At 37.8% G+C, this 13,585-nt stretch overlaps 2 protein-coding genes and 1 long non-coding RNA gene across 5 annotated transcripts; 2 read left to right on the top strand and 1 right to left on the bottom strand.

Moving 5' to 3' along the window:
* Window positions 1-347: 347 nt before the first annotated feature.
* Window positions 348-2,438, top strand: LOC117215836 (survival motor neuron protein-like). 3 transcript variants are annotated; one of them, XM_033462331.1, is made up of 6 exons: window positions 492-774; window positions 955-1,137; window positions 1,263-1,377; window positions 1,765-2,062; window positions 2,184-2,263; window positions 2,332-2,405. In XM_033462331.1, exons 1-6 carry the CDS (start codon window positions 721-723, stop codon window positions 2,388-2,390), a joined length of 789 nt encoding a protein of 262 aa, XP_033318222.1. In that variant the 5' UTR covers window positions 492-720; the 3' UTR covers window positions 2,391-2,405. The 3 variants fall into 3 exon arrangements, with proteins under 3 accessions (XP_033318224.1, XP_033318222.1, XP_033318223.1); XM_033462332.1 differs by having other exon boundaries at window positions 493-765; XM_033462333.1 differs by lacking the exon at window positions 2,184-2,263 and having other exon boundaries at window positions 348-774; window positions 2,332-2,438.
* A 5,103-nt stretch (window positions 2,439-7,541) lies between these two features.
* On the bottom strand, window positions 7,542-10,490 carry LOC117215837 (katanin p60 ATPase-containing subunit A-like 2). The gene is made up of 7 exons (XM_033462334.1): window positions 9,947-10,490; window positions 9,333-9,522; window positions 8,955-9,243; window positions 8,610-8,811; window positions 8,421-8,551; window positions 8,026-8,225; window positions 7,542-7,875 (listed from the first exon to the last, which is right to left on the bottom strand). The coding sequence occupies exons 1-7, from the start codon at window positions 9,948-9,950 to the stop codon at window positions 7,542-7,544; spliced, it is 1,350 nt and encodes a 449-aa protein (XP_033318225.1). The 5' UTR covers window positions 9,951-10,490.
* A 1,141-nt stretch (window positions 10,491-11,631) lies between these two features.
* LOC117215835 lies at window positions 11,632-13,257 on the top strand. Its single transcript, XR_004489225.1, has 2 exons — window positions 11,632-12,730; window positions 12,884-13,257. It is a non-coding gene; the product is annotated as an uncharacterized LOC117215835 (long non-coding RNA).
* The last annotated feature ends 328 nt before the right edge of the window (window positions 13,258-13,585 follow it).

The raw sequence follows: 13,585 nt of genomic DNA, 5'->3' as shown, positions 1-13,585 counted from the left end.
ACTCGCTAGGGAAAACTGCCCAAAAATTGAATCGTAAAAACCAATATGAAAGACAACAAATTTCTCGTTCTGCGGAACAAATAGAAATGAGCAGAGTATCTTTATCTTTATCTGAGACATTCAAGGCGTATCACGTATACGCTAAACCTGAAGAAAACTTTCTTGTCTTCCATGTTCATTTTTCCCTTTCCATTTCCGAACGTTTTCTTCTATATTTATTTATATGTTCGTGATTGATGCTATTGACAACATACAACTAAGGAGAAATACGAATAGTAATAGATAGATGTATAATTCATTATGCAATTTTATAGAATTAAATCTTATTTATCTTCAGATATAAAAACTATATTTACCAGCTGGAACACTAACGCATATGCAGTATAATATAATCTACTTAACAATCTCGTTTTAGTTATAATATGTGATTAATTCTTTTGCTATTTCGCTATAAACAGTTTCTTGTGCATACAATATTTTTTTATAGTATTCTAATATATTATTAGATATTGTAAAGAAAGTAAAATACAGTTATTGAAGTTTGGGAACATTCAATGTTAACCTTGCTTCAAAAAATAATCTTTCGAATGAATGGGGAATAGATTTTTAGTATTATAGTTGGTATAATGTCATCATTGTTTACAATGTGTTAGAGTTAAAGAAATGAGACAAATTAATATTTCAGAAGCAAATTCAATATTTAAATGATGTTATTTTAAAATGGCAGATGATATGAATGTTCTTTTTATACGAGGAAATGGAAACGTATGTATGGTAATGGAAACGTAATGGTTTTCACATTATTTTAGTACAAGATCTTAGCATAATAGTAATTAACAGTATCCACTACCTTTCAGTCAATTTTTGAAAAATGACATATATGATAATTTGCAATAGTTTGATAATAAAATACTTGTATAAATATTAACAACGTATAATTTGCTATCTCAAAAGGATACAGACACAGCCAATGATAATGTTTGGGATGATAGTGCATTAATAGAAGCATATGATAAAGCAATAAATTTAGCAAAAGAAGAAGTTATCAAGCGAATGGGAATGGATGTTGGAAATTCTCAACCGAAAGAAAACCTACAAAATCTTAAGCAGCCTAAACACGCAAGTAAATTACACAAGATTGTGATTTTGATAGAATATTACAAATTTGATACAGAATATTATTAAATATATTGATTAAGAAGCAAATTATTTTATTTTGCTATTTACTTATATTTATTTGTATACACATCTTTTCTCTATAGAAATGGATCATAGGAGCACCTTATCGTGCAATATACTCAGTGGATGGAGAAATTTATGAAGCTATAATATCAAAAATTTACGAAAACAATGGCACGTGTGTTGTAAAATTTGTAGGTAATACCTTTAGCATGATGGTTATGTCAATTAAGAAATGTACTAAAAATACATATATATATGAAGTAAAGGCTTTCGCATAGTCTATCACAGTGTCATTCAGCAGGTCCTTAACTGGGCAGGAGTACCTGTCAATGTCTATGGGGAGACCCGTGGGATATAGGGTCATGAACCATAAACATGCATGTTACTTATTGTTCATTATTAGCTGCTTGGAATATAATTCTCCTCATTAGACGAGTGATTATTACTACATATATCAAGGCAAATATTTATACATATACATTTATGCACGGGAAATTCTAATACATTGCCTGTAAGGTCAGTAACTGAATGGCACTCAGTAATTCTATTAAATGACAAAAATTTCTTTTACTCTGTGTTTAGGCTATGGTAATACAGAGAAAGTCGAGTTGAGTTCTCTTTTAGAATCAGAAGGTTTGCAAAGTCAAATAGCACAACAAAAGAAAGCTTTGGAAGAGAAATTCAATGAAGAGAACGATGAGACTTGTGAGACTAATTTTTCTACAAATGTAAATTCGAAAAAATATAATGTAGAACAAATGGATTGTGACTCCGAAGAAGCAAATGCGTATAAACATCACTTCATACCGGGACCATCTTTCAATTCGATGACTGATATAATGCCACCTGCACCTCCTTTACCACCACAATTAATGGCCAAGTAAGTACAATTTAAAAATTCTAATGGAATGCTGAATACTTCTAATATTAATAAGTAATTTGGAATAAGTTTAACATTTTATTTGGAAAAAAAAATACGAAATTTTAATAAAATGTACTAGATTACCAGATAATGATACAGACGCACTTTCAAGTATGTTGATGTCATGGTATATTAGTGGTTACATGGTATATTACACAGGTAATTATTTCATATAAGTATTTTATTGTATATTAAATTTTCAATGGACTATGTTATTTCTTTTGTAGGTTATTATCATGGTTTGAAACAAGCAAGAAACAATCAAGAGAACAGGAAGAACTGTTGATTATATCAATTTTTTCAATAACAATATAACAATAATATAAGATATAATAAAATACAAAACTCATTGTATTTATTTACTTCAATTATTTGAAATAAAGAACAGCTTTATTTTCATATAAGACTTTAAGACTTTTTTAAAAATAATTACTAAGATAAGAAAACATAAAAAACATATTTTTGATAAAATACACTCACATATATAATATATCGTGATGTAATATGTTCACAAAGAGTGGACAATAGAGATGTTAATCAGACAGAAAAGACGATTGTGGCTTAACTTGAACTATTCATACCAAACGTACAGAAAACAGCGCAATCCACACTCTCTCGGCAACGCCACTCGCAACCTCCGTCTCCGCTCGACTCGCACTCGGCTTCTCGACTCGCACACTGTTTCTCGACTCGCACTCTGTTTCCCGACTGACCCTTTCTGGCCGTTGTCGCATTCTGTTGTCCTTTTCCTAGGCCCACCGCACACGTGTTCCGCAGACGCTCGTGGCCAGGGTCACGTAGGTCTTTTCCACGAAACTATGCACTTGAAAAGACCGATGACACATTGATGGGCCCGACGGCGCCTCGGCTCTCGCGACACTGTTCATAGTTCGTCCGATATTTCCCAGGCCTTTCGTCCACGATACTACATTCGGCCATCCTGCAATAACATCTGCCCTCAGATGTTGCCTTCTATCTCGCTGTCATCAGATGCGTCACTTTCGGCATTTAGGACCCAAGGTTTCATAAAATCGAGGTGTGCACGGGTCCTTCCTCAGGTACTGCTTCGCACGCTTTCTTCTTTTCTTGTAATTTCGCAGGTTCCCTTCTAGCTTACCTATGTTTCGTTCGGTTAAGCTACAGTCAAGGCAGTTGGATACCACGTGTTCGACCCTTTCGCGTAACCCCTTGAACCAGAAGTCCTTCTTGACCATAGCTTCTGTTTTGGTAACCTCGAAATGCCCACGCTCGTGCGCTTGCCTGACTACCTGAGCCCGCATCGCTTTCGATACTACTATTAGCACATCGTCCTCATACTCCTTATACAAAATATTGTTTCTTACTACCTGCCCATCGGCCTGACTGCACGTTGCGGCGTCCAAAATCCTACGGACTTCGATGTCCTTGTTCTGTGCCCTTCTCAACCGTGCAATCAGCCCGTCTTCACTCTCCGTTACATACATAGTGCTCGGCAGGGGGTTCCTACTCGGAGCATCTACATGCTGCATACTTTTCCCCGGCCGATGACACACCTGATACTTAATCTCGCCTAGTAACAAGGCCCATCTAGCCACACGCACACACAAATCTTTCTTTCTAACTACACCTATCGGACTCGCATACTCCGAGTCTGACGATTTGATGACACCCTCGTTTGTCCACGCTTCCATCAAATCGTCTTCTTCCTTTCTTTCCGACGGCGCCAGTCTTCGCGGTCTTCGCGCTACCGGCTTGTCGCTTTCCAAAACTACTTTTTCGGTTATTCCGACGTCTCGCTTCTTCTCCGGCCTATACCCCCTAACGATATCGCGAATCGCTTCACGATAATGCGGTTCCCGTATGTGTGTCAGGTCTGTTTCGTCGGTCTGTTCTACCGCGTTTACCCTCGGTACATCCGGCGCGTCCTCGTGACCGTCGGTCTGATCGTCGAGTCGTAAAAATGTCACCTCGCCCCGTTTGACTCGCAACTCTACCTGGTCTAAAAAGTCGGTACCTAAGAGTAGACTGTGTCTTGTCATTACCTTATTCGAGACAACATGCAGAGTGACAGTAAAGTCGCACCCGTCGACCGTCATTACCCTTGTGAACTCGCCCCAGGTACTATTGCCAGCGGAACCAAAACCATCAAACTTAAGTTTGCAGTTTCCCAGAGGTGGTGATCCTAACCTCACATACTCATCCGCTCGTATGAACGTAAGGTCACTACCTGTATCCACTAACGAGACAAACCTGCAGCCATCTATCGACACGTCCTTCACGTACTTTTTCCTCTCCGGTCTTGAGATTACGTAAGTCTTTACTTGTCGCGCTGTACAATTCGCCGCCACATGTCCAAGCCTGTTGCATTTGAAACACTTCATACCTTTTCCTTTCTCCGGGCACTTAACTCTTAGATGATCCTCACTACCGCAAATGGAGCATCTTCTTTTCTTCATTGCGTCTACAGATTGACTGGGCTTCCCGTTCTTCTGGGTTTTAGCCGGCTTCACAATCGACTTTGCTCTGCGACTCTTCTGCTCTTCGTACATTACTAACCTCTTCCTCAACCCTTTGATTGACGTAGCGCCGTACAATACAGCCTTATTGTTCTCGTCGTCTATTATTCCATCCACTATGTATTCCACCTTTGCTTCCTCCTCCATGTCCACATGGCTGGCTATTTCGAGCATGCGGTACATGTAAGCCAAACACGCTTCATCACTCTCCTTTTTTGTTTCTTCAAGTTTCTGATGAACTTGCCTACTGTTGACTTTCCTCGAAAATTCTTTCACTAGCCCCCTCTTCAACTCATGCCAAGTCCTGGCATGACACTCGAAGCTCGCAAATATTTTCGCTGATCCTTTCAGCAGCTTCCTCGCGTAGACTGCCTTCTGCCCATCCGACCACATGCACGTATCAGCGACTTCCTCGAACGACTCGAACCATCGTTCGACATTTTCACCTCTGTTGTCACTAAACGACTCTAATGCATCTTCGACGTCTCTAAAACTCAGTGTCGAACCAACACATGCCCTTCGACAACATTCGTCACGGTCCTGATGCACCCTTCGCGTATCTCTCTTGTATCCTCTTGCGTTTTTCTTGTCATCTTCATCCTCACTTTCGTCGTCGCTTTCTTCTTCCGACGATATGTCATTACCATCCATGGCCGCTCGTAGCCGTGCGCGTAATTCTACTTTTCTTCCCGTCGTTTTTAAACCCAAACTAGCGAGGCGCTCCTTCAACTCCTTCGTATTCATTTTCTCAACATCCTCACCTTCGTTACAATCACGCTCAGCTCTCTGTACATTTTCTAAATCTCGTTGACCGGTTAGCTCTTCACCGCCCGTCGATCCCTTACGATACGATTGTCCAGCCTTACACGCCCGATTCAGCCTTGCAATTAGCACTGACCTCGCACCCGATATAGGGAGGTTCATTCGCGCGAGCTTACTCCTCAGCTCCTCCAGCGTCGAACCCTCTTCACCCGACAATCGTTCGTCCCCAACGTTTGCCATTTTTCACACTACACAAACTTAAACAGTCAACGATATCGTCTTTTACCGCACCGCGTACCGGTAAATTCACAACTAGCTCGAATAGCTCTGTTAAACCGTTTCGTTTTCTGTCTTGTCCAATCCCGGCTGAGCCCCCAAAATATGTAATATCGTGATGTAATATGTTCACAAAGAGTGGACAATAGAGATGTTAATCAGACAGAAAAGACGATTGTGGCTTAACTTGAACTATTCATACCAAACGTACAGAAAACAGCGCAATCCACACTCTCTCGGCAACGCCACTCGCAACCTCCGTCTCCGCTCGACTCGCACTCGGCTTCTCGACTCGCACACTGTTTCTCGACTCGCACTCTGTTTCCCGACTGACCCTTTCTGGCCGTTGTCGCATTCTGTTGTCCTTTTCCTAGGCCCACCGCACACGTGTTCCGCAGACGCTAGTGGCCAGGGTCACGTAGGTCTTTTCCACGAAACTATGCACTTGAAAAGACCGATGACACATTGATGGGCCCGACGGCGCCTCGGCTCTCGCGACACTGTTCATAGTTCGTCCGATATTTCCCAGGCCTTTCGTCCACGATACTACATATATATGTCGGGTTATCATTAGGATTTAAGGCGCGTAATGATCCTTCGTTTGAATTAGCCATTGTTTTACGAAACAGAGAATATATTTACGCGAATAAACAAGATTTTACAAAATATTATGAATAATGAGTTTAATAAATAATAAGATTAACAAACGATAAGTTTAACTAATAATTAGATTAAAGATTAATAAGTTTAACGAACAATAAGAGGAACGAATAATTAGCCATTATTTTACGAAACAGAATATATTTACGCGAATAAAAAAGATTTTACGAAATATTATGAATAATGAGTTTAATAAATAATAAGATTAACAAATGATAAGTTTAACTAATAATTAGATTAAAGATTAATAAGTTTAACGAACAATAAGAGGAACGAATAATATGTCTTACGAATAATGAATTTAACGTATAATGAGATTAACGATTGATAGGTTTCACGAATAATGAATTTAATTAACGCTATTAACAATGTTCCGGGGTTCAAACGAATCCACGGTCAACGGGATAACTCTTTACTATGTGTAGAATAATTTTAAACACAAAATACAATTGCTGAGACACTCGGTAAATTGCTCTATGTATCACTTTCCAAGGCGATCACACGAATGAATATCTGATGAAAATCTTTTTCGCTATACGACTGCGTCGTATGCGGTCATATTTGTTTGTTATATGCTCGCTGGAAACATCGGGAAGGTTCCAATCGTAGTTGCTAGGCAATTTCTGTCAAAAGTTCGTTGTATACTCTTTGGAAACATCGAGAAAGATTCAAACGCTGTTACTAGGCAGTTTCTGTCTGGAGATTGATTCCTAATACAACGTGTGTCCCATTATATCGACATCTCTAAAGTACAATTCTATGTGATTTCTAGGGAGAACAATACAACCGATCCACACCTTCGTCAGGCAAAACGTTTATCCCGTGACCGTGGCTACGTTCGGCGACCAGTTGTCACCTCGAACCCACTTTCGCTTTCACAAATATCAAACAATTACAAATGACAATTGCTTAATTACAGTTATGATAAAATCTAGGGTAAAACATTAGAAGGCTTCCTCAAAATTGCAAAGGGAAGGCTCCGGTTTTCCTTTCATCTCCGACATATATAATACAAGGATATAATACAACCGAACATTTTAAACTTAGCCTATAGCGCGTGCGCGCACACACACGCACACACATGACACACATGACACACATGACACACATGCGCGCACACACATGCGCGCATACACACATGCACACACATGCGAATGATTTCTCGAACGATAATCCATTTATTTATATTTTTCAATATCTGTCCTTACGATTGCGTATTTATTTGTTCCACGTATCATATTTATCTATTTGCATAACTGTAGGTGACATTTTTTTAACAATTTTGCTAATATTTCATAACTTTTTAATTCATATTTCAAAGTGGTAACAGGTGTTTCTTTCTTTTCAAGTCTCCTCCATATCGGGCTTATTTCTAGTAGCCACGCTTGCTTACAAAGCAATTTTATATTTGCACAAGAATATCTTTCAGTACATTTTACTATGTGGTTTACAATATCTGTATTTTCTAATAAGTGGTTGCTAAGGTATAATTTGAATATACCAAGTCGAGCAACTTCATTGGGTAATGATACGTATATTTGCTTTTCGAGACGCCTGAGTAAAGCTGCATCAATGCCCCTAATAACATATTTACAATAAATATTATCGTTCTATTATACTAATAATAATGAAGGAATACTTCAAACAACACAATCACATATTTGGAATTTGGAGAAATATTACAATATTTTCTACTTAGAAAACATTGAAATAACGTGATATACGTACCAAGGGGAATTAGTTGTAGCCAGAAGAACTACATTAGAATTCTCATTAGACACTAATCCATCCAATCTAGAAAGAAGTTCTGATCTGAATCTCTTTGCAGGTTCAGACAATATACAGTCTCCTTTATTTGTGGCGATCCAGTCAATCTCGTCGATAAAAATAATTGTAGGCGAATGACTATAGGCAAGTTCAAATAAAACCTGTTCAGTTTAACAAATGTATTATTCATTAAATATTATATTCGAAATTCCTTAAATTCATTGCCTCATCACGAATATGATATCATTTCGTTTTCCAAACAACTATTCTATTTATATATAAATGACAAAAAATAAAATCAAATCTTTTTATACCTAGAATCTCTCCTTCATAGACGAAGGTACAAAGAAACTTACATAGACAAAGCAACTTACACGTATATACTTCTCGGAATCGCCTCTCCATTTGCTGACCAATGAGCTGGCAGTTATGTTAAAAAAGGTGCAATGGCATTCTGTCGCGACTGCCTTCGCTAACTTCGTTTTCCCTGTTTTGTATATTTTTTGTAAACACGTACAGAAATGAAAAGAATACGAGTATCTTACCTGTACCAGGTGGGCCGTACAGCAAAATACCTTTCCAGGGGGAAAACGGGCCATCAAAAAAGATATGATACTTAAGGGGATACACAACGGCCTCCTTAACAGCGGTTTTATATTCCTCTAGGCCTATAACGTCATCCCAATGTACATTTAATTTGTTTACTATGATCTTCTGTGACGATACAAAGATAAAATGGCGTCTTCTCTATATTAAGTAAGTGTTACGTAATTTGATATTTGAAGCGTTACTGAAATCACGTCATCGTCGATATACGTTGGACGGTTTATCGACGGGAATTTTATCGTTTAAAAGCTTTACGATACGTATATTAATCGAAAATAACTTACGCATGAGATGTCCTCAGCAATCTTTCGTAATTCCGGATTATCTGAATAAAGCTTTTCAATGCATTTCAATATCTTCGATTGCATGGATTGTTCCATTGGGACGTTAAATAGCTCTTCTGATGAACGTCCATCACTCTCATTGGGGAATATTGACGTCACTGTCATTGCGAGATTAATATGATTCGTATTGTCATCAGTTATCTTCTGCTGTAGATTCGTCTCTTTCACAGGCTCACTTCTCGCTTGTTTACTAACAGATTTGGCTTTTGTCTCAATACTTCTACAAACACTGGATCATATTGTAATACGATACGTTGAATACGATACGTTGAATACGTTGAATACCGTTTAATATCGTTAAATAATTTAAATTCTTACGTTTTGCTTGCATTTGTCACTTCCCTCGTCATTTCCCTTCCAGTTATTTTCTTACACAATATGGGATATTTTTGAAATTTCATCTTGTAATAATTTTCATACTCTGCAACGATAATTTCCAAATCGATGTTGTCGCAAACCCGATGTTCGGGAGATAGACGAGCTTCCCGGAATAATACATCGCTAACGTCTATATACATAAAAAAATGTAGTTTTTAATTAATTATAGTTTTTAACTAATTAAAAATATTTTTCGCAATGACTGAACACTATAAGATAACCATCAAACAACTGTTTTATCTCTAGGTAAGACAGGCAAAAGAATGTATTTACTATATAAATCCTCGAAGATAATTTCTTGTCTTCTGCTTTTTAATTTCCAATTTTTAGATGGATAAGAATAATTTGAATTTATACTTCATATATTTGTTTATAACTAGTTAATCTACATAATCGATTGAGTTATTCTTAACTACTGAATTATCGATGTCGAATTTTCAAATTTGGTTTCGCCTTCTCTTTCCATAATGTCCACTGATTTCTATTTCGATTGGTCACTGACACTATTCAAAAGAATTGGAACTAGGAATATATTTTAATTATAATATACTCACCCATTGTGTTCCAAATAATCACATACAAGGTATAATATGTTCCGATGACGTTCCGAAATACGACTCTCCTCCTAATATAATTATTTTTTCATTACAATAATATAAGGTTTTTCATGTAATTTTTTGTTACATTTGCGAATTCAACGAGTTACACATGATTTTTCATGAAACACGAACGTTAAAAATATTTGATACAGCCTAATTATAAAAATTGTTAGAAGCAAAAGTCATAGATACTATGTGCGAGTATCGCATGAAACGAACAGCTATTAAGAGAACTGCAGCAATATTACAAATCAAATAACAAAACACACTCGTCTGTGACGTGGAAATTCTAAAATCTAAAATCTAAAATCTAGAATATTCCTTACCTTTTTTCGCAGATTATAAAATATCTTATTCATACTACCTTGCATCGATAAATCACCGTTCATAGTGACACTTTCAAATCGCCTATCGTTTCTCAATGGATACGAGAATTTCCGTTTATTACTTTAAAAACAACCCGTCCATTACGTTTCTCTTAAAAAATTCTTTCAACTCCGTTGAAAATCGAGCATCAAACAAGAGACAAACGATTTGTTGTCATGGAAATGTTTGGTTCACACATAAGCAACGCACAAATATAATGACAGAATAGCTGAGTGTGTGTACTGTATAGTAAGATGGATGCAACATGGAAATAGAAAGAGAACACCATGTATAGATACTTCCTGTCCTTGTTTAATCAGGCATGCACACTAGTGGACACTGACGCTGCTCGTATACCGCTGTTACATATTTCCTGTACAAGTGCGCGTCATTAGACAAGGACGGAACATCCTCTCTCTACTTCTCTATCGCGTTTTTAGTTCGCTCACGCGCTCTGTACTTATATCTATTACATTTCCACCATAAGCAGCGGCCGTGCAGTGACTTACAAAAGTTCCGAACGGTTCCATCCTGGGCGGACGGTTAATTGCGTTCGGTACTTCGAGGCAGGAAGGTGAGTACAGAATCGCTCCTCTTAGTACTCTTATTAGAAGTGTTATCATCGAATATAAGTTTTTTCAATAAATTCTTATCGTTTTACAATCTTTCTAGAATACAATGACGTCAGCAATCGATCATTTTCGCGAATTTATTGTAAATTAATTGGGGGAATATCTGGAGTTCTTTATCGGTTTCGACTGTAAAATCAGCAACTATTCGAATTTTTCATTCATAATTGTGACATTTTCGACTCTTCCGTTGCCAAGACCGTCTTGAGAGATTTTTGGCACGTTCCATCACCCTTGTTAAGCGAGTGCACATTGGTGGATATATTGATTTTAAAAACCAATACGTGTACGAGATTTATTATCTCACTGGGACAAAGAAATCCGTTTTATTCGCGAATTTTCCGTGTTTCTTCTTAATTTTCGTGAGTGTCTGGCGCGGAGCATTATTTGAATGAACTTTTCATCGTTCAGATTATATTTCGTTTAAAAAGATTGAAATTGATGTCGAGAAGAAATGAAACAAGGTGCTCGGGCATTCTTTCGTTTCCCGGGGAAAGAGAAATATGAAAAAAACGGTCGTTCTTCCTTCTGTCATTTTCGTCCATTACCAAAATGGTATGACCCAAGTGTCCCGGGCCGTGAATCAATCAAGCGAATTTTGAATAATTTTTGAATAATATCCAGTTAATAATTTGTGAAACAAATTAATTTCATTTTATTGTTGGAAACAAATTAGTTGGATTTTTCTTTCTTTAGCAGTTTTTGCCAGAGTTGACCTGACGTGCTACTTCAGTTTCCATCTTCGCTTCTCGAAACTTCCAACGTCCTTGGTGTTGGAGTCTCCTTGCCCAGGTGAGTACATAGCTTCTAGATACTCGTCGCTGTTCATCCTTACGAGCCTCTCGAGCTTTAGTTGTCAATTGTTATCGTTAAAGGAAGAGAAGCTCGCGACAGATGTTATCGAACAAATCGTTTATTCTCGAAAAGTTCGAACTTGTTCGTTGCGTTTGAATATATATGGACGGACGCCATTTTTCATGACATCATCATGATTTGTCATGTCGTGAGTATAGCTTTTGACTACCATATGTTTGTGATTTATGTGAAATTTGACCACTATACCGTGATAGAATAATATTTCCAATGAATTATAAATATTTTACATTGTGAATTATAAATATTTGTTACAAATTATATCGTACTTGAGATGAAAATGAACCATATATCTGCTTATGGAATATGAGGTAGTAAATCATTCGAAACATAATAACGATTAATTAAGCACATATACAATAACGTTTACGAATGAATATTGCGAATTATTGTATGGCTTTAATGCGGTATTTAATGTTTTGATTGCAGTCTTTGAAATGGTATCATAGGTGCTGATATAATATCGCGCGAAAAAGGAAAGACCAGTGGTTAATATTGCAGGTGCACCAGTGCGTTGCGCTCGTCGAGGGTGGTTTTGACGCTGGTGCCGAGGAAAGGCGCAGAACGTGTTCGATCGACCCGCGAACGTAGCCTGTGCTCATACTGCGACAGAGTTCGTTTCAGTTAGGCTCAGTCGCTGTTTGTCCGTCGACAGCGTATAGTCGCGTCGGCCTACGATTCCTTTTTTCTTCTTGTTTCTTGCGAACTCTCTCGCAACAGCCGTTCTATACGTACGCCGCCAGTATATCGCGTGATCATCGTTCCCGTTGCTTCCCTTACCCTCTCACGTCCTTCGAAGAAGACCTCCCTTTGGTTTTTCCTTGTTTGGAGGGAATTCATCGCTCGGACACATGGACTGCGAAGCACGAGGGTTGATCGAGGCATCAGCGTGATGTACTTTTCAGGTTTCATATTTTCTCTATGATACTTTCTAAGGAGAATTTGGAAGATATACATTTTTAGGAAATAAAGGTTTTTATGGAGTCATCGATAGGTTAGAATTTAATTAACTCTCTTATAACAGGTATTCCAATTTTTTAATATATAAATTTAGTTTCCTCTATGGTGTTAGAGAACATAATGCGGGCATTTTATGATATAACGAATATATTCGTATATATTTTAGTTTATTCATTCGTCAAATTTCCCTAGTAGGCCGGCCTGCAGCTCACATGCAGCACTTAGTAAAAATTTGTTTTGTTAGAGGTTGGCCATTCTTCTTGCTATAAAAATATCGTGAAGTCATATCATATGATAAAGCACCTTCTGAAAGCTAGATGCTCGATAACGAGCCTAATGATTCTCGGTAGTTTGTAATGTCAAGCTTTGAATTGGCGAGATCGCTCTGCTGTCAAACCGCCGTCCAGCGGCGACCACATTCTTTAACCACGTTCAAGGGGTATATCACGCTACAGAAACCATCAAAGGGTTTGCAAGTTAGTTGCCTTTTAGAAGTGGGGCAGTTGGTTGTTACATGTCATCCGTAGTTGCTGGCTGTTCTCCTTAGTCGCCATACATCATAGAGACGACAGTTATAGTCGCCAGTTGTCCTTGCTAATGGTTGCTTGTTGTCGCTAGTTAGTTCTCGTTATCGTTATGTATTCCATCAATCACGTGAAATTTAACGTATGGGATTTTATTCTTCTTTATTCTTTCTGTAGGGAGATTTTTTAAGACGAGGAAAATATAGAATATTTCAAGACGACGGTAAGGTTTGAATTTAAGT

The sequence above is a fragment of the Bombus bifarius genome, unplaced genomic scaffold (assembly GCF_011952205.1).
Source record: "Bombus bifarius isolate JDL3187 unplaced genomic scaffold, Bbif_JDL3187 scf7180000009830_frag, whole genome shotgun sequence".
NCBI classification, from domain to species: Eukaryota; Metazoa; Arthropoda; class Insecta; order Hymenoptera; family Apidae; genus Bombus; species Bombus bifarius.
The sequence above is the reverse complement of the archived record's forward strand: the minus strand, read 5'-3'. Positions and strand labels throughout refer to the sequence as shown.